At 52.8% G+C, this 25329-nt stretch overlaps 2 protein-coding genes across 6 annotated transcripts; one reads left to right on the top strand and one right to left on the bottom strand.

Moving 5' to 3' along the window:
- Positions 1-2854: 2854 nt before the first annotated feature.
- UTP11 (UTP11 small subunit processome component) lies at positions 2855-14883 on the bottom strand. 2 transcript variants are annotated; one of them, XM_072723779.1, is made up of 10 exons: positions 14799-14883; positions 14443-14522; positions 12453-12952; positions 8976-9037; positions 7612-7714; positions 7099-7212; positions 6524-6617; positions 6302-6432; positions 4187-4297; positions 2855-3490 (listed from the first exon to the last, which is right to left on the bottom strand). In XM_072723779.1, the coding sequence occupies exons 3-10, from the start codon at positions 12513-12515 to the stop codon at positions 3407-3409; spliced, it is 762 nt and encodes a 253-aa protein (XP_072579880.1). In that variant the 5' UTR covers positions 12516-12952; positions 14443-14522; positions 14799-14883; the 3' UTR covers positions 2855-3406. The 2 variants fall into 2 exon arrangements, with proteins under 2 accessions (XP_072579880.1, XP_072579881.1); XM_072723780.1 differs by lacking the exon at positions 14799-14883 and having other exon boundaries at positions 12453-12818; positions 14443-14564.
- A 2001-nt stretch (positions 14884-16884) lies between these two features.
- FHL3 (four and a half LIM domains 3) lies at positions 16885-24524 on the top strand. Of its 4 annotated transcripts, none has more exons than XM_072723784.1 (6): positions 16885-16992; positions 21703-21876; positions 21963-22137; positions 23137-23306; positions 23401-23587; positions 23714-24524. In XM_072723784.1, the coding sequence occupies exons 2-6, from the start codon at positions 21721-21723 to the stop codon at positions 23866-23868; spliced, it is 843 nt and encodes a 280-aa protein (XP_072579885.1). In that variant the 5' UTR covers positions 16885-16992; positions 21703-21720; the 3' UTR covers positions 23869-24524. The 4 variants fall into 4 exon arrangements, with proteins under 4 accessions (XP_072579885.1, XP_072579887.1, XP_072579884.1 ...); XM_072723786.1 differs by having other exon boundaries at positions 16891-17050; XM_072723783.1 differs by having other exon boundaries at positions 16917-17050; positions 21636-21876.
- The last annotated feature ends 805 nt before the right edge of the window (positions 24525-25329 follow it).

Below are 25329 nucleotides of genomic sequence, written 5' to 3' on the forward strand. Positions count from 1 at the left end.
GGTGAACTTTGGTTATGAGAGATACAGAACATTCCACATGGAATGATGATGGGTCCGGCGATGAAGAACATGGAGATTCCATACAGGGAGTCTGCAGAGGCAGGAGAGAGTTTTTCCTTTCCTCTCTCCGACTAGAGCAGTTTAGGAAAGAACAAGCAGAAGCATGACCTGGGCAGCCTCTTGAGCTTCCAAACTCTAAGGGGTGGACTTGGGAAAACCAGCTCTGCCTCTTGGGGTTTCATAGCTTCTCTCCAACCCTTCCCTGCACTTTCTGCTGAGACAGACCCACCGAGCTGGGTGAGGGCCCCTCCAGCAGGGAGGCCCGATGACCAGCCCCCAAGACAGCATGCACCCTCTGACCCCAGGAGGCAGCCGCCCGAACCCAAGAAACCTGCAGGCTCAGCCCTGACAGTATTCCGGGTCCACCCCCAATTCCTCCACTCACCTGGGGCTTTGGGCCAAGACTCCCACCCAAGCTTCGGCCCACCCTTGCCCAACACCCTGTGCACGAGGCTGTGAACGGACGCGCTGGGAGAGCTTGAGGAAGGAGGCCAGCACTGCACACCCACTTGCCTCACTGGTTCAAGTCCCAACAGGCCCTGGCCTCACCAGCCTCCACAGGCAGGCAGAGCAAGTCTGTGTCTGCTGGCTGCCTTCCCTGCTGGAGGACGTGCAGCTCTAATTGTTCACCGCCCCACAGCCAGCAGCAGGGGAGAGACAGCGAGCTACACACAAACCCCCACAACCGCACGTGGGGAGACCCCTCCCATTTCCCCAGTGGAACCCCCCTTGATGTGGGACTCAACGATGTGGGACTCAATGACAAGCTTCCTCCATAGGCCTCACTAGAAATACGAGGGGAAAGCCCTTTCCTGCCCCATCCTTGTCTTGGGGACACATTAATCTCAAAGTAAGGGAGCAGGGGTAGAGAAAATCTTTTTCCCAAGAGCTCTCCCCTATGGCATTAAATCCAGTAAATAAATACGCACTAAGCACCTATGGAGTATAGGATGCTTCCAGCAGAAGCGAAGAGTGCTAAGAGAGTAGACACCCGCACCCAGAGAAACAACCCCAGTGAAGGGGCAGCAGCTCCACCTACTGGGCCTTTTCCTACCCAGTTGCCAGGCAGCAGTTCCCTCCGGAGTCAAAAAAAAGGTTTAATCCGAGAATAAAGTTAGGGCTTGACACTCTCCTGCTTGAGTCAGAAGGGCTCTAAGAAGCGGCAATGGAATGGAACCAAGGCAGGATAGTGGGGTTCTCTTCTGGGGAGACCTGGGTGTTCCACATCAGCTACTGGAGCTAAATACTCCTTGGAGACCTCGTTTGCACAAGAGACCTGAGCCACACAAGGTCTGACTCACAGAAATGCTTTCCACCTCCGTAGGCTGCCCACATTCCCCTCGGCACAGCCAGAGCAGGCTGCCACCAAGAGCCCAAACCACTGGTTGGGCCTGGAGGCGTGGATCCTAAGGAAACAACAGTGTCTCCCCTTCCCAAGCAAGGGGCCAGGAGTCAGCCATCCCACTGAGCACCAAAGCATAAAGTCCTGGCCTGTTCTCAGGACTCATGAGCCTGGAGCATCTGTCTTGGGTTAATCACAAGGGGCAGCCAAGCTCTCCTTGGGCCTCAGAAACAGCCCTCGGTGTAACAGCAATTCAGGACACTTAGCTTTATCCCTGTATAATTCTCTCCCTCCAAACTGGCACTTACGGTACTCCAAGAGGATGGACTTTCCTGCTCCATTTGGCCCATGCACACACCTCTTCACGTGCGGCTGTGTACCTATAGAACATGCGAGGACCTTGCGTGTAACCTCTGGGCGTGAAACCCTGGTGGCGTGTTCATGTACCAGGTCTACAGGTGTGCATGCACCTATGTTTGAGACCTCAGCCGTGCATATCTTGCATTATCTATTAATTTGAGATCCAATCAAGTGCATGTACCTCTATGTAAACGTTAAGCTTCAAGAGAACGCATTAGATATACTCCTCACCTCCCACCCAGTAAGGACAAGAGACGGAGTCAGAGCAGCAGTACCAAGTTGCTCTGTGCTAGGAACAGACTCCTGCTCAGTGTACCCACTCCTCTGTCCAATACCCATGGGATAAATCCCTTCCTTGGCTCAGGACTCAAGTCCCCAGACCCCTGTGTCATAAGACCATTAACATTCACTTAGCTCACCACCTCCCCAAGAGGAAGTTCACACACAGACTGGGAAGCACATCCCTTCTTAGGACAAAAGCTGCTAACTTCTATTACTTGTCCCTTCTTCCTATTTTCTAGGGCTCCTAGATCTGGGTACACCCCGAGGAAACAGGCTTTCATTTTAGGCTTTGTACAGGAGCCTAGCAGTCATAGGAACTTAAGTTTTAATGATGATTTTTTTTTTTTAACTTTTTAAAATCCAGGCACAGCTGTTCCCCCTCCAGGGGGTGAGGTGTAAGCAAGCCTCCCAGAACCCTGCTCCTCCCATATTTGCTCCAAGCATGCTCAGTCCTGTCTTGACTGCCTCAGCCTCCCACCCTTATAAGGGCAGGGAAGGGTGAGACTCTGGGAAGAAAGGTGCTGCACATGCCCTGGAGACTCTATCTCCAGGGCAAAGGCCTGTACCAAGCCATTTATAGCCTTGGAATCATGAGTTGGCCAGAAGAGCAGAGGGCAGGAACAGAGAGCCAGATCTGTCTGATTTCAGCTTCATCAATAAGGCGGTACCACCACTGTGGGTTCCTAGCTCCAAGAGTTTCTATCTGAGCTATAAAAAGAGAAAAAAATTCCTCCTTAGCTAATTTATGAAGCCATCTGAATATCCAATGAACACAGAAGGAAGGATGGTAAAATCAGTCTAGATAAAACATGCAAACAATAAAAATATTTTAATTTTTACTATGAACATACATTACTTTTTTAAAAATTAGCGACACAGCAAAATCCAAGGGCTAATTTAAGTAGAAAAGATATAAAATTGTTTGCTATAATTACAACTACAAAACAAAAACATAAGCAAAAACCACATACCTTTAGAGAATGGAGGAAATAAACGACAATGTTCACAATACTGTTCACCTCCAACACCCTAGCTCCTAGCACTCATAAGTACTTGGTGTACTTCAGTAAGTATTGGGATTAGAGATGAATTCATTTTTTCCCCAAATTCGCCATAATGAGATTATATAGCTTTCATTGTGGAAAAAAAAAAAAATACAAAAATAAGACTGATTTCACACCCCAAAAGGGGCTTTAATGTTGTTCACAAAAAGGTATCAAATGTCAGATCTATAATAAATTAAGTTTACAAATGGGAAAAACCATGTTGTTCAGAGTAATGGAATGTGAAGTGACGGGGGGGGGGGGGGGGGGGGGGGATGATTCTCTTCCGTGTGAAATGACAGAGCTTATCTATACCACTTCAACGTTTTCGACGACTCTGAAATTTGTAAATAGCTGGGGAGTTCACTGTTTGGTTCTTCACCTTCACCTTCTGAGTTTTATCCTATAAAAGAGTAAAAAGGTTACCGGTAAATAGTAGGAGAGGGGTCATACGTATTAGCCCTAATTCAGCCCTTCTCAAAGAGCAGGAGAGACACTACAGTATCCCCAGATGCAATGAATCATCTTCTCCCCTGGGAATCCATAAGGCTACCACCAGTGTGTAGAAGTTCTTGGAAAAACTGAGAGGTACTCAAATCTTTTTTTTTTTTTTTTTTTTTGTAGGGCACATCCTCACACGGAAGCCTAGTTGAGAAAGGCAGAGCTGAGTGATCTGGAAAACTGAAAGATCTGACATTTAGAAGAACCGTAAGAATATGAACGGGACATCGTATAATCCTTAGCTGTGCTATTTAACTACACAATGTTGTCTATTTTTAAACACCCATGAGTGACATGCGCTGTTTTGTTAACCTGTTTAAACGTTACACATAGCTGCTCCTAAGCTATAAAGTTCATATGCAACCCGATCCTACCCTCTGCTGTTCCAAAGCACTGACTAATAAGCCCCTTATTACCCTTCTTAATCAAGGAACATTTCAACACTGTCAGAGTAACAGACACTGGCTCAAACCACTGCCCCTAAGGAGCAGACATTTTCACTGGGGTTGATTTACACACAGCTGAAATTGTTTCAGCTAAGACCTTTACAAGGGGCGGGGGGGGGGGGGGGGGGGGAAGGGCCTAAGGCTCTCCTCACCAGAAGATCTTTGCGCGTTTGAATTTTCTGTGCAATAACAAACAATTTCTTCTCACGTTCAATCCGCTGTGTCAGGCAGTTATACTGCTTTTGCCTTTCTTTAGCTATTCGCTGCGGAAGAAACACACACACATTTTCAATAAAATTAACAAGATAAAAATGAATAAAAAACTGCTTTTTAATCCACTTTAAGACCAGATGCATAAATGGTTTCATCAACTCCCTTTTTACTCAGAATCAAGACAACAAGGGACTATAAAATTGTCCATTTTAGAACACCACATTCTAGGGCTAAACAGAACCCTGGAGACTTGCCCAGGGACACGTGTTTCACCTGGAACAGAGTCAGGACTGTCCTGCGAGTCTCACAGATCCCAGGAATCTTTCCACTACTACACTAAGCCGTTCAACCTCTGTGTGAGCGTCCCGGTTACCTAAGGCAATGCAAGAATGAGCCAGTCCTGGAAACCCTAAACAAAGTGAACAGAGGACAGAAAGGCCACTGGGCAGTGTACTGGTGCCTGAGAACCAGAGAGGACTTTTTTGGCAGAAGTTGACGTGAGAATTCTCACTGCTGAATACCCCTTATAGGCCAGAGGTCTTTGAATTTGGAGGAATCATATATAAACCCCTGAGAAACTGATGAAAGCTTTAGATTTTTTTTGGGGGGGGGGGGGGATTTTCATGACATAAACATGTATGTGTTTGTACAAATCTGCACAAACGTATACATCTATTTACACAAAATGTGAGTGCGGAAAGAGTGTTCACAGACTTCCTTTATAAAAGCCCATCCCCGGACTGCCCATCCCTCCAAGTTACAGATTTAAAATTCCCTTGCAATCCACCCACCAGTAGTTTTAATGAAAATATTTTTGCTCTCAACAAAACAACTAAAAGAAACGATACCACTCGACAAAAATGGCAAGCTCCGAACCTTCCCAACTTCTCAAGAGGCGTGCTGGTGAACTATTCTGTTTGGAGCATTAATCTCTTTAGGGACTACCACAACACTTGAGACGTGTTAGTGACACAGCTAATTGAAAATACAACTAATTGACAAACAGGGTTATCACGAGAACACTAGTCAGCCGGCTCCTCAGCTGAAGTGTTATCTACAAGAGGGGACTATTACTGGGCTTCAGATTTAAACAATTCACCAATTCTAGCATAGTCTCACAGCAGTGGTTTCAGACAGCTTTTGTTTTCACTTTATTACACAGACTGTCAAATTTATGGGATTACCCAATATAGTCAAACTAATTAGGGGTATTTATATTACTACAGCAAGTTTAGCTGCCTCTGAGCTAGAGAAACTGCTGTGAAATTAAACATTGGAAGCAAAGCTGATGCGGTGTAAATGATTCAAATCAAAACAGAACAGCTGTCTGCTTGAAACACATTGACAGCATTTTTTTTAAATGAATCAGTCAGAAGTGAGAGTTCAACTCCAGAAGGCTTTGAGAAAAAGCATGTCTTCTGCACAAACCCAGTTCCAGCAATGGAAAGCACCATAAGGAAAAATAATACAAAATTTTGGTTACAAATGCATAATATGTAAAGGCTTTCTGAGATGTATATTTGCCGCTAAAGGTTCAGTATCAGAGTGTATCAAATCCCTAAATCTTCAGTGTCCCATCCTCTCTCTGCATCAGTCACAAGCCTTAAAAGCTCAAAGCCCAGAGAGGTGGGATTCAAGTGCCAAACTAAAAGCCAGACCTAAGTTGCCAGCCACTCGGCTCCAAGTCCCCCAACGTTAAAAACCAAGGAACCTTCCTCCGCTCCCATCGCCATCATCAAATCTTCCTTCCACTCTTCTAATGGAACTTCATGAGTTTTCCTCAAATTATTGTAGTAAATATAATGGGGGGAAAAAAGAGAAGGGGGCACCTGGGTGGCTCAGTGGTTGGGTGTCTGCTTTTGGCTCAGGTCGGGATCCCAGGGTCCTGGGATCGAGTCCCACATCAGGCTCCCTGCATGGAGCCTGCTTCTCCCTCTGTCTGGGTCTCTGCCTGTCTCTCTCATGAATAAATAAATAAAATATTAAAACACACACACACACACACACCTAGATTCTCCTAAGCTCAGACCCAAAAAAACAACGGAAAAAATTACCTTCAGTCGAATCTGCTGGGTAACCCCCTTCACCTTCTCCTTCTGCAAGGTCTCTATTGTGGGTCTGTTAAAGACTCTGTCAACTAGTTCCGGGGCTGTTCGCAGGTGAGTGGCAATATCAAACTGCTCAACTGAAAGTCAAGACAATTCTTAAGGTACCATCTGACACCAAACACAGGCCAATATGCTAAACTGTCTCAGAAACCCTCAAACGTTTCATACCTTCCTTTTTGGTGTCAAAAAAAAACGTATGCTTATTCTTTTGCTTCCCCTGGAAATCCAGCAGATGGAGCTCTGATTTTAGTCTTTCAATTTTCTAGAATACAGAACATGATCTCATCTTATATTAGGTTCTTCCAGGGGATCAGACATGAATGTGCATAAGTTTAAACCATTTCACATCATAATCACAAGCCATCAAAAACTGTGCTTCCTTCTTTTAAAGGAAAAGACAACTACAATTTACCAGGCACCAACCACATGTCAGGTACTGGGCTACACGTTCCAAATACTCATTTAACATTCCTATGAAATAGAAATGAGGAACCAATTTTTCAAGAAGATTAATGTGTCCATAATCACGGGGCTAATAAATGGCAGAGCCAGAATTCAAAACTAAGTCTGTCTCATTTCCATTCCACCATACTGTCCATACTTCTAAATCATCATCATCATCAACAAAGTGCTTTAAGGCTGTAAATGCCAGAAAAACGTAACTTCTAATTCAAGATCAATGAATTTATATTTCCTTCTTTAAACAACAAAAACACAACAGAACAAAGGGTTTCAGTTGTTACCTTAACTTCCGCAACCCTTTTCATTTCTATGTATTTGACATCCTGGGTTCTCATCAGTTTCAGCTGTTCTGGAGTTACTTCTTCCTTAGTCTCCTTAATAACGTGAACTCCATCCTAAAACCCAAATTTAAAACATATATTTCCTATTAGATTAAAATCATGACTAAACCATTCACATAGCTCATGACTGGAACAAAGACGACGGATTGCCATACAGCAGTTCAATGCACCTAAGCCCCTGAGATGCATGTTCAATTTGGCACCCAGGCATCCATTCTCATCCACTAAGGACAGCTCCAGGCATAAGACAATTCACATTCCGGAGCAGAAATGCATGCTATTCATGAAGGGGCAGTTTGCCTTGGATACTGACCAAGAGTACCTGGACCAACTAGAGAAGGGCTAAATAAAAGCCGAAGATCTTTCCTTTCCATCTCTCCCTCCCCCACCCCCATCCTTCTTTTCTTTATTGAGGTGGAGCTCAGAATAGCAACTGATCCATCAGGCACCCACCTGGAGTTTAACTCGAGTCATTTTATAGTAGAATTCATCTGGATTTTTTTCAAGAGCTTTCTTCCGGAGAGCTCTGAGGTAGTCTTGCTTTTTCCGGTAGTCACTAAAAGGCAGGTTAAGTGAGGTTCACAGCAAAACAAAAAAAAACAAAAACCAACCACCCACAATGAGCAAATCTTAAAAGCATCTAAAGTTTACACAAAATGAAATCCCAAAAAGCCAAAGCAATGATTACATGTGATTCAGACTCCACTGTCACTGATGTTGAGCTCCTGTCTAGGTAGGCTCCTCTCCTATCCCAAAATTCACCTGTAATTAACTGTCCCCATATCCCATGTGTTACTGCCATTTACCTCATTACAGAGAACCATCAAACAAAACACACGTTAAACTTCATTAGGCAAGGTTCTGAAGCAAGCTTGGGCACCAGATGACCAAGTAAGATTCGGAAACTATACAGCACAGTATAGCCTACTGACTAGAACTGTGGACTCTGGAGCCAGACTATCTTCATGAACACCCCAACTCCACCACTTTGGGCTAAGTAATCCTGAGTAAGTTAGTTAACCAATCTGTATTACAATTTAATCTGAAAAAAAAAAAAAAAAAACAATTTAATCTGTAAAACGGGTATGATAACAGTGTCCCAGAACATTGTTGGGAGGAATACATAAGTGCAAAAACTGCAAGTCTCCTAGAACTCTGCCTGGGCCAATAATAGCACTCAGTTATCATTATTATTAGCTTTAAAAACTCTGGGACCCAGAGCAATCCACCTAATCCATCACCATCTGTACCACGAGCACAAAGGACTCCAGCTGACATGCATGGTTAACAAACAATTATATTCTCCAAATAAAGTGCTAAAGAAAAAGAATGGGGTAATTGTTTTATAAAATGTTTTCAGAGTTCATTATCACCCACGCTCAGTCTTATGAATCCATCTTTCACATCTCTTCATTCCACACCACACACGCAGTGATGTAAGAGACTCAACAACTGGAATTTTAGATTATATCTTGCATTTCAAGAGAGAAGGAAAAAAAAAAAAAAAGAATCAGCTTTTGGCTCAAAGACCAAGGAAGGCAGGGGCAAACCAAAGCCACTATGAGAAAACTATCTGGAGCAACATTAAAAAAAAAAAAAAAAAAAAGTCCACAGCGCAACTACAGATAGATAAATTACACTCTGTCCAAAGAGAAAAGTTTAGGGTCACAGACAAGTATGTGACAGGTTGCCAGAGTTTTGGCCATTTTATCAATGGCAAGAAGCTATCCCCTCTCGGACACTTGGGCAATGTTCAGCTGCAGTGCAGGGAAGCTGTCCGCTTTCTTGGCAGCACCCCAGCAGAAAACTGAACTTACTCTGCACGAAGCTTGTAATCTTTCTTTTTCTCCAACAGGCCCAGATGTTTTCGAAAGCCGGGCTAGAGGACAAAAGAGGAAAAAAAAAGTGCTTAGTTCCCTCAGCAAACACAACAGGACACCTGGCAGGAACAAGAGTCTCTGGAGTGCTCAGTAAATCCATGTCCTTGGAGCCAACTTGCTACCCTGTCCCCTCCCCTCCCCCAACTGGGCTCTGCCCAAGGATGAGGTACCATACAGGCGCCAGAGAGGTCACAAGCACTGCCATAGTAGGTTTCCTGGCCTATTAAGGACAGAGAGAGGCAACAATGACTCGGCACTAAGCGAGCAGTTGCCAGCTGTACTAAAATTACTACAGACTTAATCCAAGGGTTTATAAAATACTATGAAGAGAAAACATAATAACAGGGAGGCAACCGTGGCAAGGGCACTAAATTTAGTCTGGAGAATTGGGTTCAAATCCAAGCTTCATTTCTTAACAACCTGTGACCTTGGGCAAGTCACTTACCTTCTCTGAGCTGCTGTTTCCTAACTACAAAACGAGAATACTACTACCTGCTTCTCAAGGTTATCATGAGAACTAAATGAGCCTCTGCACGTGCTAGTGCCAGCACATGGCCTGGAACATGGCACATATGTTTCCTGTTATGATTATACCTTCGGTAAGAAGTATGAAAGAAAACCAAGTATGACACAAAATACTTTCTCTGACACGGTACTTGGATAGCATAGGAGGCACAAGGATTCTATCTTGGTATTATATCTCCTCAAGCTATTTGTTGAGCAATTAATACATGTCAGTGTCTGTGCTAGATGATTCGGCCTACATCAACATAACAGGCCACGTTTATTAAGCACTTACTGTTGCAAAGCAATCTGCTATGCTTGTTACATACAATCTCATTTAATCCACAAAACAAGCACAGGAAGTAGATAAAACACAACTGTTATCCCAACTTTCCAAAAGGAGAGTATGTTTAGAGAATAGCCTGCCCAAGAACACAAAATAACTGGCAAAGCTAAAACTAGAAACCCCTCCGTGTGGGGCCACCGTCTGTGCTCTGCCCCCACCAAATGAGACCGCATCCTCTTCTGCTCTGAATCATCTCGATTTTTGAAGAAACACAGACACTTCTCTACGTTTAAACTTGTACAATAATTAAGATGAGATTTTAAGGCACCTTTCTCATCTCTTATCCTCAAAGTGATACGACAAATAACTCAATAATTAAAATAACTAAAATAAAAAACAACAAACCACGAAAAACAGGTGTTGGGGAGGATACGGAGAAAAAGGAACCCTCTTGAGCTGTTGCTGGGAGTGCAAACTGAGGCAGTCACTACGGAAAACAGTATGGAGGTTCCTCAAAAAGTCAAAAATAGAGCTACCCTACGATCCAGGAATCGCATTACTCGGTATATGCTCAAAAAATACAAAAACACTAACTGAAAGGGATCTGCGTTATAGAAGACCTGGCATTGCAGATCTGAAATAGCTCACCTAATCACACCTACTCCCCCTCCATACAAAACATCTTCAGTAGCTTGCCCACCCCCTCAGTGAAAGACCTGAAGGATAAAGTCCAAACTTGACCCAAACATGGAGTGCTCTTGTCAACATGTTTACCCGGCACAGCCGCCTTTGCACCTCTCCTGCAAAGACCCTTTATTCCTACTCAAACAGGATGCTTATGGCCAGCCACAGAAGCCCCCTGTCTTCTGTTAATCCAAACCAACTATTTACAACTGTGACTTTGGACGCATCATTCAATCTCTCTTTATATATGTGTGTGTGTGTGTGTGTGTGTGTATATATATATATATAATCTTATTTATTTATGCATAGGAGACACAGAGAGAGGCAGAGACATGGGCAGAGGGAGGAGCAGGCACCATGCAGGGAGCCCGATGTGGGACTTGATCCCAGGTCTCCCGGGTCACTCCTGGGGCCGAAGGCAGGTGCTCAACCGCTGAGCCACCCAGGCGTCCCATCATTCAATCTCTTTAAGCATCAGACTCCTACCTCACGGACACGCTGTAGATTTAAATGACATAATCTTGCACAGCTGTTGGGCTATACCCTAGCCTACATTACAGTCAGTGCTCGAAAAGCTATTATCATTGCCTTCCAAGTCCAGCAAGTTCCATCGTGATGCTTTCCCTCATCATCTCTGCTCTTCCGATACAAATTCCTCATTTGGCATTTTTCGTGCACCACCTCTTATGAAAGTGCCTCTCTATGCATCTTTCAGCGGCCCCTGGGTTCAAAACCTGCGGCCTGATTCCTGACTTTGCTGCTTGCCAGCTACTGCTGTGTGTCTTTGGGCAGGCAATCTAACCTCTCTGAGCCTTAGTGTCCCCATCTGCAAGCGTTGAGAAAATGGTCCTACCTCCTTCCACGCAGTGTTGCGAGTTCAATGAGATGACCGGAAAGCATGTTTTGCACTTTGTGGCACACAAGAAACATTTCCATCATTACTTTCACACAGACCCATGAATTAGGTTCAAACCAGGCGGCAAATTACACTACTGCTCCCAGCGCACCGCTGAGCACACAGTAAGTGCACCATAAAATATCTGTAAGAGGCCCTAACCCCATCCCACCCATCAGCAATACCAACACTTTGGCCACGTTCTTCTCCCTCTCAGCCCCAACCGCATAATGAAATCGGACCGCAGGTCCCCATTAAGGGCCTTCCTGGATCGGTTACGATGGGCTTTCCACGCACAGCGGAGCGGATACACTGATTCTTCAAACATGCAACTAATTTCTACTCCACCTCCCCAACAGAGACACATGCTCCGTGCGCGCGAGGTCCTACGAGTGTCTCCACCTGAATCTGATCGTTGCGACTGGGCGAGTCACAGAAGCTGCCTGGACCTTCGTTTCCTCACCTGTACGATTGGGACGGAAAACCTCAACGTTACGGCGTGACACATAAAATGGGTACGCGGCAGGTCTCCGCGGATTCTGCGCCAAGCCCACGCCTGACGGTGCTAACGTTACCATGGCCCATCTCTTGGGTCACAGCCCCCCTGTGCAGTGAGCTGGGCCAGCGCTCGGGATGGCTCCAGCAGGTGTGCGCTTTGATCTCACCTGTCCCCGCCCCCCCCCGAAGGTCAAGCACTTTGCACAGTGTCTCGCCCAACTCCCTCACTGAAACCTCGCAAAACGTCTCCCCGTGGTGCCCAGGGAACGGGGAGCAGCCAGTGCTCCTCCCGGGGTGCTGGACGCCCCCAGCTCGCCCGCCGCAAGGCTCCGCCCCGGGCACCCGGCGCCCCCCCCCCTCCCCATGCGCGGCAGGGACCCGGGCCCGTAGAGGGAGAGGGGGAGGGGAGAGAGAGGGGAGAGGAGGAGGGAGGGGGGAGGGGAGGGGAGGGGGCCGCAGGTGGAGAGGAGGAGGAGGGAGGGAAGGGGGAGGAGGAGGGAGCACCCGCGGCCACGGGCCGGCGCTCCTGGGGCCCGTGCGGTCCCACCTGGCTTCGCTCTCGGTGTTCCCGCTGCCGGGACTTCGCCGCCTTCCGAAATGCCGCCGCCATGTCCGCTAGCGCTCCGGAGACAACGCCTGCCCCGCACCGCCTCGGCCGCCGCGTCCGCCGATCCTTCCGGAAGTAGGCCGAGCGCCAGCTGCTTAGAACCGCCCACTTCCTCCGCGCAGCCTATCCGGCGCCTGCCTTTCCGGAACTACGTCCTTCGGCAGAGGCGCCCAGCCCCGAAGCTGCCTCTGGGAAGTGTAGTTTCCTAGGTCTAGTCCCGTGACTCTGCGAGAGTCCGTTCTCATTCGCCAGAACTTGGGCACGTGTACCGAGATCTCGTTTTCGCGCTCGGCTCCGCGTTGGCACCTGGGAACACGTGGCTGGCACTGCCCTCGGTCTGAGCTGTGCGTGGAGTGTGCGCATGCGTGGGCCCCTGCCGCCCTACTCCCCTTGCTCCACTTGCGCGGTGCGGTTAAAGGTGGAGTCCTGTGAATGTTACCCTGCACCGGAAAGAGCACCCTAGAGACAGGAGGCCTTAAAAGCCATGTTTGGCTCTGCCACTTACTGGCCGTGTGACTGTAGAGAGGTCTCTTTAATGAGCATCATTTTTCTCGGCCATAAAACAAGGATAATGGTAGTGTGCTCTGCTTGCATCACAGGGACTGTCAAGAGGCTCACAGTAGAATGGAGGAGTTCTGTCCTAGCAGTAGTGATAAAAGTGGAGCCCTTCACACACTCAGGGAAATGGCTAGATGGGAGAACGAGGGGCAGAGGCAGTACAATATCATTAGGGCCAAAAACCATAGAGGTGTGTTCTGATCCTAAACTGCCACCCACCACGACAAAATTAGCTCCAATGCACCTCAGTCTCCCCATCTATAAAATGGTAGTAATAATGCTACACCCACAGAATTGTTGTAAGGGATTAAAGGAACTAATATGTTTAAAGTGCATAATGCCGTGCTCAGCCCTTAAACAAGTTCACAATCAATGGGAGCAATGGTTGTGGTTGTCATTGCTAAACCTACCGGTAAGGATAGAGGGTCCCGTACAGCAGAGCATTCAGGGGCATCTGGTTTCTTTTCCATCACATGAAGCTAACCCTCAGCAGGTTCTGTGCACCTATCTGTCATGACAGGTCTCGGCCCTACAGCTGAAGCACTCTGAGGAAATCCTCTCCTCAGTCCCAGGAGGTGCCATTCCAGTAGATGGGTGGGCATGACAAAGCTGAAAGTAGCTGAGATGTGTCATGTGCAAAGGGTCCCAGACATGAACAAGCGTCTACTTCATTTGTGACGTAACCACTGAAAGACAAGGCCCTTCCTGATTTGGCCCACCACTCCAGCCTCAGCCCGGTTAACAGGACCCAGGAATCAGCCTTGGATTTGAACCGCACATGCACCACTATCAGCTTGGATTTGGGGCCACATTGTCAAATTCCCTGAGCGCCACATCCTACTCTATCATATAGTGGTAATAATATAACCAACAGGGCTAGCACTTGGCATAATGGCCAGCATTTAGTCAGCATTTAGCTCTTCCGCTCGCCTCCCCTCCCACCCCCACCTGACCCTGCATACTCTATGGAAGTCGCTTACTTCACCTTCTACACCCATGGAGCATTGCCAGGCTTGGGGTCACGAGAATAGTGTTCCTGGGCAATCTGAAAGAGGGTGTCTGCTAAGCCATGAGTCCTGGCAGGGGCTCCAGGCAGCCCAATGGGTAAGAGCAGGCAATACGCCCAGAGAAGGAAGGAAGTCTTCTCACTGGGGAAAGGAAGGCTTGTGATCACAAGCATCAGGGAGTGATTCAGCACCCAGAGGAAACCATAAGAGGCCTGTCAGTTGTCACCCAGGGCCTCCTTTTAAAAAACGCTTCCAGGTTGAAAGAATAGCCAGGAAACCCTGAGCAAGCTCCCTTCCACCACAAGATAAGGAAAGGTGTATAGGGGCCTCCTGGGTGGTGGAAGGGGAACCCAGAGCCCACTCACCCAAGGCTAGTCATCCAGCGATCAGACTCTTCTTCCAGCCCCAGCTCGGACACACCTGTTCCCCAGAGGGCGGGGGAGGCCTGATGGGAAACAGGAACAGGGAGTCCATGTGGCTGATCCCTAGACCTCCCTAAGGCACGTAGTCATCCTGGGCCAATGGAAATGTGAACCCACTGGGGAGCTACAAATGGGAAGGGGAAAGGACATAGCCCCTGCCCTATACCAGTGTCCCTCCCCCAGGCTAGGCCAAGCCAGAAATCTAATTTTCTCTCACCTCCAATCCAAGCAGCAGAACCTTAACACTTGACCGTGAAAGGGAATGTATTGGGGCAAAGCAAATCCCACATATTCAATACCTGCTGTATACTCTCCTCCAATATTCGCGAGAATGCTGTGAGTCAGGGAGTCAACCACTCTTAACTGATGAGCAGCCAGAGGGGTAAAGAGGTTGAGTGACTAAAGAGGCTGCAGGTCTGGCCAGTTAAGCTCTTTTTGGCATAAGGAGCTTTGACATTTGACTGTCTGGATTTGAATCCAGGCTTTGCTGTTATTAGCTGTGTCGCCCTTGGCAGGTTACTTACTCTCTCTGTATTTCCTTTTTTTCATCTTTAAAATAAGGATAAGAATACACATTTCATACAGTTGTTGGATAGTTAAGTGCATTAGTGTATGCAACGTGCTTAGGCAGGGACTGGTGCAAAGAACTTGGGAAATGCTGGCTCCTATTAAGGCTGTTCAGCAGAGATACAAGCCGTGAGGAAACACTAGAAACCCCAACTCTACCTTTGATCCAGCAGCTTCCTTAGTCATACCCCTCCCTCTCTGAAAGCTGCTCATCTTTGCCCTCCCCTCACCTCAGAGCCCTTCCCAAGGTAGGGAGCCTCCTACACCTAGATGACAAAGGCCAGAGAAAGGGCTCACCCATGCGCTGGCTGGTCACTCCCTGGACTCCAGGTAGCAGGTACCTGAGGTCCAAACTGGGGTGGGGGGGGGGAGTTGAAACTGAAGCAGCATCTGTCATTCATTCGTTCATTCAATATTTATTATGTGGCAGACATAGGAGTAGGTACTGGGAATGTGGTAGTGAACAAGAAGAACCCAGTCCCTGCCCTCATGGCACTTACAATCTAGGCATTAGGAACAATAACCAAGCAAATAGTTTAATTTGGGGAGGAAACCTGGCCTCAACGGTGAGGTGACTTGGGATCCGGGAAGACAGGAATATGATTTAGAGATGGGAGAGGAAGGTATTCAGGAGGCCCGGTCTGGGAGCAAACGAGTCTCTGTTCTGAGAGCTTGGCTAGACCCAGCCTGGGGGATGGGAGAAGCCCTGTGGCACCTGAGTCTCTACTCTAGATGCTGAGGTTATTTCTAGAGTCAGTTTGTTGTCTCCTGTTTTGCAAACAGTACAGCACAGCCTCCTCCTCCCTCCCCCACCCTTCTAGATCGAGGCTATTTATGCCTAGTGACAAGCCTGAGGATCCCAGGGGGATTGGCCCAAGGACCTGGAGGGGCCTTGTGTCCCTGGCAGGCAGCAGTCCACCCTCCCGGGGCGCAGGGAGAAAGCCAGAGGATTGGAAACTGTAGAAGTGGGGGAGGAAGGGTTCCCTCCACTTCCCTCCACCAACCCTGCGGTGCCCCATCCGTGCACACTCTTCACACCCCTCCCTGAGAAACCCCAAAACCATGGGGCCAAGGATTAGGGTCTCCCCTGGGCCTCAAAGGTCATAACTATTCCTGGGCACTGTGGAAACCCAAGGCCGAACTTCTCTGTCCCAGGGTGCCTCCGGAGGTGAGGAGGTGGGGGGTACTTCTGTTTTTGCCACTCAAAAGTTGTGAAATCATTGAAGGTCAAGGCCCAGTCTGGGGTCAGGTGGAGGCGGAGGTGGGGGGGGGGTCCCTTCTTCACTCCCTGTTTCCAGAGAACACCTTGGTTCTCATTGATAGGGAGGGCCGTGAGAGCAGAGTCAAACCACCCCCCCCCACACACACACACTCCCCGGCCTCCAGGCTTGATTAAGGCCCCTTTACAAGCTGGGTCTAGGTGTGACCCTGGGGGGGTGAGCTGGAAGGTGGGAGTGGGGGCGCACGAAGAGTGAGTGAGGACCCCAGGGGACTTGGGTGGGCTGGGTCCCGGCCCCCGTGCTCGAGATCGAGTGCAGCAGGCGGTCTCCAGCGGGCTGCTGGGGGGTGCAGGGGGTGCAGCAGGGGAGAGGAAGGCGGAGGCGAGGAGGGGACGGGGGCGGGGTCCCGGCGCCCGGGAAGGTCGGGCGAGCCAGGTTAGACCCGCGGGCCCGAGGGGGGGTGTGGGCGGGGTCTGGCCCCCGGCCTGGGGGTGCGGGGCGGGGGCGGCCGGGGGCGGCCGGGGGCGGGGTCCGGGCGGGGCGGGCCCGGCGCGCACTTCCTCGGGGAGGGGTTGGGGCCGCGCTCCACTCGCCCGCTCGGTCCGTGCGCACCGGCAGCGCCGCCGGCCGCCCGCTCGCCCCGCTCGCCCCGCTCGCCCCGCCCGGCCCCGCTCGCCCCGCCCGGCCCCGCTCGCCCGGCCCGCAGGTACGAGCCGCCGAGGGACGCGCGGCCCGGCCTCCCCGCTCCCGCCGCCCGCTCCGAGGTGAGCTCCCGCCCAGGCCGGCCCCTCGCCCGGGGCCCCCGCGACGCCCCGGGGGCGCGCTTGGAGCGGGGGGCGCCGAGCCCCGGAGGGCGCCCCCCCACCCCCGGGACCGCCCGGACCCCGGCCGCCCGGCGGGGTGGGGGGAGCTGCTCGACACCTGGGGATGGGGGGGAAGGGGCCAAGTTTGAAACGGAGAAGCCAGAGTCGAGCGCGGGACCTGGAGGGTTGGGGAAACTGAGGCTCCCAGAAAGCCGGGCGGAGCCAGCCCAAGACGCGGGCCCGCGCGGCAGGCTTGGACAGGGGGCTGCAGGGGGACCCGAGTCAGGGAGTCAGGGACAGGTTCTGGGGGCGTAGGGTCCCCGAGAGGGAGCCCGGAGGCGTCTGGACGGACCTAGGTTTTGTGGGTTGGAGCGCTCGAAGGAGAAGCGTCCCCTGACCCCGGTGAACACGGTGCAGCGCCCTTCCCAGGGCTTTGCAGGGTCCCGGGCGCGTGAGGGGCCCCGAAGCGCGAGCCTCCTTAGCCCTGTGGCAGATCAGCCTCTGTGAGGCCTATGGAGCCGTCCAGAAACTGCCGACAGGGACGCTCAGGAACAGAGGTGCTCCGAGGAGGAAGCGAAGCGGTTGGGGTGGGAACCCCTTGGAGGCACTCAGGGAGATTTGGGTGTACAGAGGTAGAAATGAGCAGAGGTCACCAGCCTGGGACACGGGTCCCCAAAACACGGAGACAGCTGAGGTGTGCAGAGGCACAGTCGCGCTGCGTGGGGTGCAGCTGGCTTTGCTGGAGGCGCCCTGACAGCTTCCCAGACAGACCCCGAGACACTGAGGCCTGAGAAAGACTGGGAAGCAGGGGTGCGGGGAAACAGAGACTCTGGGCCAGCCAGGCCCCCGTGAGGCAAGGACCTGAGACAGGCACGTCGGAAAGGAGCCCCAGGCACACACCAAGACAGCTCCAACTTATTTTTAAACTCAAATCATGGACATGCTGCTTCAGCCCTGGGGGACCCGGGGTGAATGAACTGTTCCTCTCCTGTCCCCAAGGCAGCTGCTGGATCCCGCTTCCCGCCCTCCTTCCCCTAAACTGCTCTGACTCCCAGGCCCCATGGCGGGGAGGGGTGGGGAGAGGGAGAGTTTGGGGTTGGTGCCTGATACCGGGAGGTGGGGGCTGGGGGGGTTAGGTGGGTTAGGTTAGGTTTCTCCCCTTAAATCTCCTGTCAGTTCCTGGGAGCTGGGGGGAGGGGTCTGATCTGATCCTGACTCACAGCTGTGAGGCCTGGCCAGGGTCCTCCCCGACAGTGCAGGGTGGATGGGGGCAAAGGAGTTGAGCGGTTGGCATGGGCAGTTGGAAAGGCTTCTGGGTGCCTTCCAATGGCAGGGTTAGCAGCTGGGAGAGAAGAGTGAGACTCCTGTGCTAGTGATGTCACCGAGTATCTCGTACACCCCTGCTCTTAAAATGTTGACCACCCCGTTTTACCACCGCTGCAGCATTTTTAGAGAGAAAAACAAGAAAGGGCTCCAGGCTGGGAAGCAGGGAACCTGGGCTCTCCGAGGCCTGAGTGACCTTGGACCTGGCTTGTCCCTGTGCTCAACTGTAAGATGGGAATGACATCCTCTCCTGCCTGCCTTTTGGGAGATCTGGTGAAATGGTGGATGGGATTGCTCTTTATGGGAGGCCAAGCAGCATGCAGGTGTGTACACCTGTGTACCTGTGTGAGGGGTCTCAGGAGTTATGCTCATTGGCACCAGGCCGGCCCCACTGATCTCCTCAGGCAGCCCCCCGGCCTGGGCTTCTTCACTTCCCCTAGTGGAACTGGGGAGTTGGGGTGGGGGTCCCTCTTTGGTCTGTCCCTGGATCTACCCTGAGAATGTCCAGGTCAAAACCCAGGCCAGCTCCCTGACCCAGGCCTGGCTCAGAAATTTGTCTGACCCCCGTATGAGTGAGGGGCTGATCATAAAAACGCCCACAGCTACCATTCACTGAGGAGTCCCTTTCTGCCAGGTGCTTTCCAAGCACCACCATTTCAGCCTGACAACAACCCCGGGAGAAGGGGGTAGGCGTAGAGGAAAACAGGCCCAGGAACCTTAAGTGACTTGCCCAAGATCACCCAGCTAGTAAGGGAAGAAGTCAGGATGCCCACCCCAAGCCACATTTGGGCCTACTATACACTATGCCACAGCCATTTATCTAGCCATTCTGACCTCTGGGAGGCTCACTGGAAGGTGCCAGATGTGTGTGTCAGGTGTAGGGGTGGTGTGTGTGTGTGTGTGTGTGTGTGTGTGTGTTTGTGTGTGTGTTGAGGACAAGAGTTGAGAGCCATCTGGCAGACTGAGCAGTCTCCTCTGTAACCCCCCCTCCCCAGGCCATGAGGGAATATAAGACTGGTTCTCTTCAGTTCTCTTGCTGTGCCAGGGAAAGTGGGAGGGAGGGGAGGAAGGGGGATGGGCAGGGACAGGTGGGTCTCGATAGTGCCCTTCACTCTGTCCTCATTAGAGCCCAGCTGGACAAACTAGGGGACTGGGGGATTCTGGGAAGAAAACAGAAGCCATGCCCATACCCTATTTGGGGTGCCCCTGTCTCAGAGTGATGACTGCCTCCCAGAGGGTGGCCCCAGGGCTACCCTGGGCCCGGGAAGGTGATGGCTGCTGTGTGCCAAGCCAGAAAGGAAGGAAAAGATTTGGGGCACTCCCCAACGGACCATGGCCACACACTCCACCCGTGTGGCCCCCTGCTGCCCAGTGGCCCACAGCCCAGGCAACCCTCAGATATTGGGCCAGAGGAAACCCAGGCCTGATTGACGGGGAGCAGATGGAGAAAGAGGGCTGCCCTCTACCCCACAGCATAGCCCTGCCCCAGAATCACCTCTCTGAAGACCCCAGCCCCTGGAGGCCTCGTGGCCTGGCCCGGGATCCGAACTCTGTGTTCCCCCCACTCCCACTCCGTGGTACAGAAGGGCAGCTTGGAGTTCACAAACCATCCCTTCAAGAGCCAGGCCCTCCAGGCTTGGGGCGTTTGCTGGCGCCTGGAGTCTGAACTCCAAGCCAGAGCAACGCTTCTTGGCCAGAATTTCCCACTGGGGGTGGCTAAGAAAAGGAGCACTTTTCCATCAACCCGAGCCTGGGCAGGCTCCGGGGACTGCCAGTTACTGGGGTGTGTGTGGGGGGGAGGTAGTGGCCTGGTGGGTTCCTTTGTCCTCTCCAGGCTCCTCTGCAGCTGTGAGAACATCCCCTTCCTAGGAGTCTTGGTGGTTCCTCTCCACCCTCCCTGGGATCCCAGCCCTTAGAGAGCAGGCTTCATGACAAGGAGGCTGGGGGTGGGAGTTCTGAATCTGGGGCCAGAAACTGGAGTCAGGGGCAGCAGAAGGGACTGGGAACCCCACTTCCCTGCTCCCCCCCCCCACTCCCCATGCTCCTGTTCCAGAGGCAGCTGTGTGGATGACCTCATCCCGCAAACATGCTTTGTTCCTGAGAAAATGGAAAGTGTCTGAGGTTTGGTGGGGGCTGGGTGTCTGCAGCAGCAGCTTGCAGGGCTCCCCCCTGCCTGACTCGAGGGGGCCAGATTGGGGAGAAGATGTCTTCCGTGGCTCCCACTCTCTCACCCTCCATTCCCCCCCTACCCCAAACCCTCAGAAACCAGAAAAGCTGGGGAGAGGCTGTTTCTCCCAGAGGCAGGGGGAGGGAAATAATGACCTAGGGGGTTGCAAAGCTCTGCCAGGAGTGACGGCTGCCTGGAGATGGCAGAGGGCACGCTGCATCATCTATGTTTTTAGTTCCCCTCTCCCTCCCCAGGCGTCTCAGGTTCCCTTTTTTTTCCTCCCCTGTTGCTGGCCAGACCTGACATCTGGCCATCTGTGCTGCCACAGCTGCTGCAGATGTTGCAGGCCAAGGCTGCCCAGGCTGGTGTGACCAGAGACCCAGCAGGGGCTGGAGGGGGCTGAGGGCAGAGGGTCCAGCTGGGGAAGCTTGGCTGTGTCTAGCTTGCAGGATTTCCTTCCTGCTTAAACCCAGGCTGAGCCTCTGAAGTGCTTGCTCTGGCTGATTCTCCTGGAGGGAGGCCCGAGGTGACGAGGTGACATCCACCTCCACCATTCATGGCCCAGCAGCCCTCCAGCAGTCAGCTGGCTCCTGGACCAGGAGAGGGCGGGCACAGCCCATTCACATCCCTCGAGGTTCCTCTTTGCATATACCTAGGGCCCCTTCCTGGGAGTCAGGAGAGGGTGGGAGTACTGTTCCTAAGGGATACAGAGTGGGGTGGCTCCCTGCCCCTACTCTCGTCCCCATGGGGACAGTAGGGACACTGGAAGCTAAACTCAGACTGGGGCAGGAAATGAGTCACTGACCCAGGAAAAGCCCCCTCCCCCCAGATCTGTGAGGGCCCAGATAAGAAAACAACTTCTGCTTCCTGATTTTTTCCTGACCCCTTCTCCCCCCACCCCACCCCACCCCACTGTTAAATACAGAAATAAACATGCAGGACTCCTGGGTTTCCAGAAGCACCCTGTCCTCATCGCCCCCTGTCCTGACCTGGCATTTCTCAGACCTGGTCTCTTGCTCTTTCTTTCTTTCTTTTTTTTTTTTTTTAAACGCAAAGGACTTTTGCAGGGGGCCAAGCCACAGCCCTTCTGGGTGACCCGCACCCTACCTTTTGCCCCTGGCAGGGCTCACTCACAGCCACCATGAGCGAGGCCTTTGACTGTGCAAAATGCAGTGAGTCCCTGTATGGCCGCAAATACATCCAGACGGACGACGGCCCCTACTGTGTGCCCTGCTACGACAGCACCTTCGCCAACACCTGTGCCGAGTGCCAGCAGCTTATCGGGCACGACTCCAGGGTAAGGGCTGGAGCACACCGGGCAAGGAGTGGGTGGAGGCTGGCAGAGGGGCAAAGGTGCCATCGCCCCTGCCGTGCTCCCCGCAGGAGCTGTTCTACGAGGACCGCCACTTCCACGAGGGCTGCTTCCGCTGCTGCCGCTGCCAGCGCTCCCTGGCCGACGAGCCTTTCACGTGCCAGGACAGCGAGCTGCTGTGCAATGACTGCTACTGCAGTGCCTTCTCGTCGCAGTGCTCTGCCTGCGGGGAGACCGTCATGCCCGGTACGTCCCCGGGGGCCCACCATCCGCCTGCCACCCTGGCCTCTGCGCAGGCCTCGTGCACGTAACAGGGGACTGGCACGTGCCCGCTACATCCAGGGAGGCTTAGTATTACAAAGGCCTGCATGCATGGCATCTTTTTGGAAATCTGACATATGTGGGGATCGGTCACGCCTGTACGCTCCTGGGAGATTAGGGTGCGCACAGGCTGGCACACCCAGGTGTACACGTGAAAGCTTAGCACGTAGAGGAACAGACAAGCCCGGTATGTTTCAGAGGGTTTAGCGTGTGCCGGACCTGGTGTGCACCTGTGGGCTTCCCGCGATGCGCAGACTGACAAGCTTGAGACCCCCCTGGGGGTTCCACATGTGTGAACACCTGCATGTTTGGTACACGGAGGAGTGAGGAGTACAATGAGACCAGCACGCTTGGTGCATCGGGGCTTGGTGTGGGTAGAGATGGAGAAGCAGAGCTTCAGGGGTATGGTGACCTGCATGCCTCCTAGATGGGTGAGGGCTTAGGACACGTGGAGAATGACAGGATTAGGATACACAAAGGCTTTGCTCGTACTGAATCTATCATGTCCAGGGCATTAGGGCTTTGCGTGAGCAAAGACTTGCTTGCCTAGTGTATACGTGGGGTCTTTGTGGGTGTGCTAAAACCAGTGGGTCTCGCGTATAAGGGCTGAGCGCGTGCTGAGTCATCATGCTTGTGACCTGGAGGCCTGGTGTGTGCTGACACAGCCATATCTGGTACATGTGGGGACTTCACCTATGCCAAGCCCTCGTGTTATGGGGACCTAGCATGTGCCCAGCTAACCTGTGCAGTGTTTGGGGGAGGGTAGCATGTGCCATATTACACGGCGAGGGTCCCTGCAGCATGTGCATGGATGCCACCCTGCTTAGGCTATGGGAACAGCAGGGACTGTCCTCAGAGAATGGCAGAGAGTGGCACTCAGGAGCTTGGGACACAGCTTCTGAGTGGGACCCCTGTTCCCCACAGGGTCCCGGAAGCTGGAATACGGAGGCCAGACATGGCATGAGCACTGCTTCCTGTGCAGCGGCTGTGAACAGCCGCTGGGCTCCCGTTCCTTTGTGCCCGACAAGGGTGCCCACTACTGCGTGCCCTGCTATGAGAACAAGTTTGCTCCTCGCTGCGCCCGCTGCAGCAAGGTGGGGGCTGGGCCAGTGGGGTGGGGGTGAGTGAGGCTCTGTTGTGGGGTGGGAGTCGCCACGTCCCCCTGCTGACAGGTGCTGCCCCCCACAGACGCTGACACAGGGTGGCGTGACATACCGCGACCAGCCCTGGCATCGAGAATGCCTGGTCTGCACAGGGTGCCAGACGCCCCTGGCAGGGCAGCAGTTCACTTCCCGGGATGACGATCCCTACTGTGTGGCCTGTTTTGGAGAACTCTTTGCACCCAAGTGCAGCAGCTGCAAGCGCCCCATCACAGGTGGGACAAGGGTCAAAGAACATTGCGGGTAGGGTGCAAGCAAGGGGATGGGATCTGGTATTGGGTGAGGCTGGGCGACAGGACTGCGCTCCAGATCCACAGAGCTAACCTCCAGCCTCCCTCCAGGACTCGGTGGAGGCAAGTATGTGTCCTTTGAAGATCGCCACTGGCACCACAGCTGCTTCTCCTGCGCCCGCTGCTCCACCTCCCTGGTGGGCCAAGGCTTTGTGCCGGACGGAGATCAAGTGGTGTGTCAGGGTTGCAGCCAGGCAGGGCCCTGAGCCAGGACTCCTGGGCCCAGGACCTCCCAAACCAGGGCTCCAGGACTAAGGCTCCTTTTCCAAACCACCTTTGGGACCCAGCCCCTCCCCAAATTGGGGCTCCTCCTGGGCTCCAGGATTCAGCCTCCCTGCTCCAACATCCCCAAACTGGTACTCCCTTGCCCAGGGCCCCCACACCTGGGCCCTTATGGAGCCTCCATGATTCAAAGCCCTTTCGCAAGCCTGGACTCTAGACTTCAGCCCTCTCCCCACAGTCTGCTTCCCAGACCAAGCCCTCTACCCAAACCAGGGCTCTAGGCCCAATTCTCCAAACCTGGACTCCCGGACCCAGGCCCCCTTCAATCTAGACTTTCCAGAGACTCTAGGTCTTCAATGGGTGCCTGAGAAGTCCTCAAAAGTGGACTCTACTCGGGCTTGATCCTCCCTAACCCCCATCCCACCCTGTCCCCAGGGCTGGGGCTCTCTGGGCAGCAGCAAAATGGGAATTCACTGTCTAAGGGGATCCCAGAGCATAGGGTTGCGCCCAGTCCGGGTCTGCCTAGTGTTTCCTCATTTCATCTGAGCTCCATTTTGCCCAGAGATGGGCAGAGGGGTGGGATTGGCTCACCCACCTTCCAGATTCTGCAATAAAGCAGTGTGCAGTGTGAGGAAGTGAAGGTCAGTCCGTGTGTTTGTCTGGGGGGTGGGGGGGGAGGAGGGTGCCCTCGCTGACCGGGAGCCTCAGGCCCTCGCAGCTCCTCTGTGCAAGGCAAAGGAGGAAGCCCCTGGGCCTCGGGGTGGGAAGTCTCTGGAGAACGGGGATCCCCACCGCCGCCAGCCTCCCCCCTGCAGGCCAAGGGTTGTTTCCTCCCTGGTGGGGGCGGGAGGGGTTTAGGGGAGATCCCAATCGGGGAGTGGAGCTGGCAAGGGGTTCCCCTGGCCCATGCAAACCGCGCTCCCCATAGCGCGTCCAACATCCCGCAGAGCACCCGGGGCGGATCCCCAGTCTGGGCCCAGACCCTCGGCCCCCTTCCCCCTCTTCCCCAGGATTAGCGGAGGCGGCCCGGGATCCGCTTGCGGCCGCACGTTTTTTGCCAAAAAAGGCAAGGATGCAGCTGCACGCGCCGCGGGAACATCTGGATCCGATTCCCGGCATGAATGGGTCACGGCCCCGCCCCCCTGCCCCCCCCATGATTCAGGGGGTGGAGGCGGGAATGAGCGAGGGGGGTTGTCCCCCAAAGTGGGGAGATGGGGCGGAGCGCTGCTCCCCCCGGCCCCTGCCCCGCCCTCGGCCCCGATGGCCGGAGGCAGGCTGTGCGCACTGGCGGGGGCGCTCCGGGGCGCGCCCTGGGGTGGGGCCCGCGCCCATCCCCTGTGGGAGGGGCCCTCGGGTCCAGCAGATCGGTGTCTCCTACTAAAGCCTCCCAGAAATCCTCTGGGCAGGGCATTTTACCATTTCTCAGAGGTGGAGACTCCACTTGT

The sequence above is a fragment of the Vulpes vulpes genome, chromosome 10 (genome assembly GCF_048418805.1).
Source record: "Vulpes vulpes isolate BD-2025 chromosome 10, VulVul3, whole genome shotgun sequence".
Lineage (NCBI taxonomy): Eukaryota > Metazoa > Chordata > Mammalia > Carnivora > Canidae > Vulpes > Vulpes vulpes.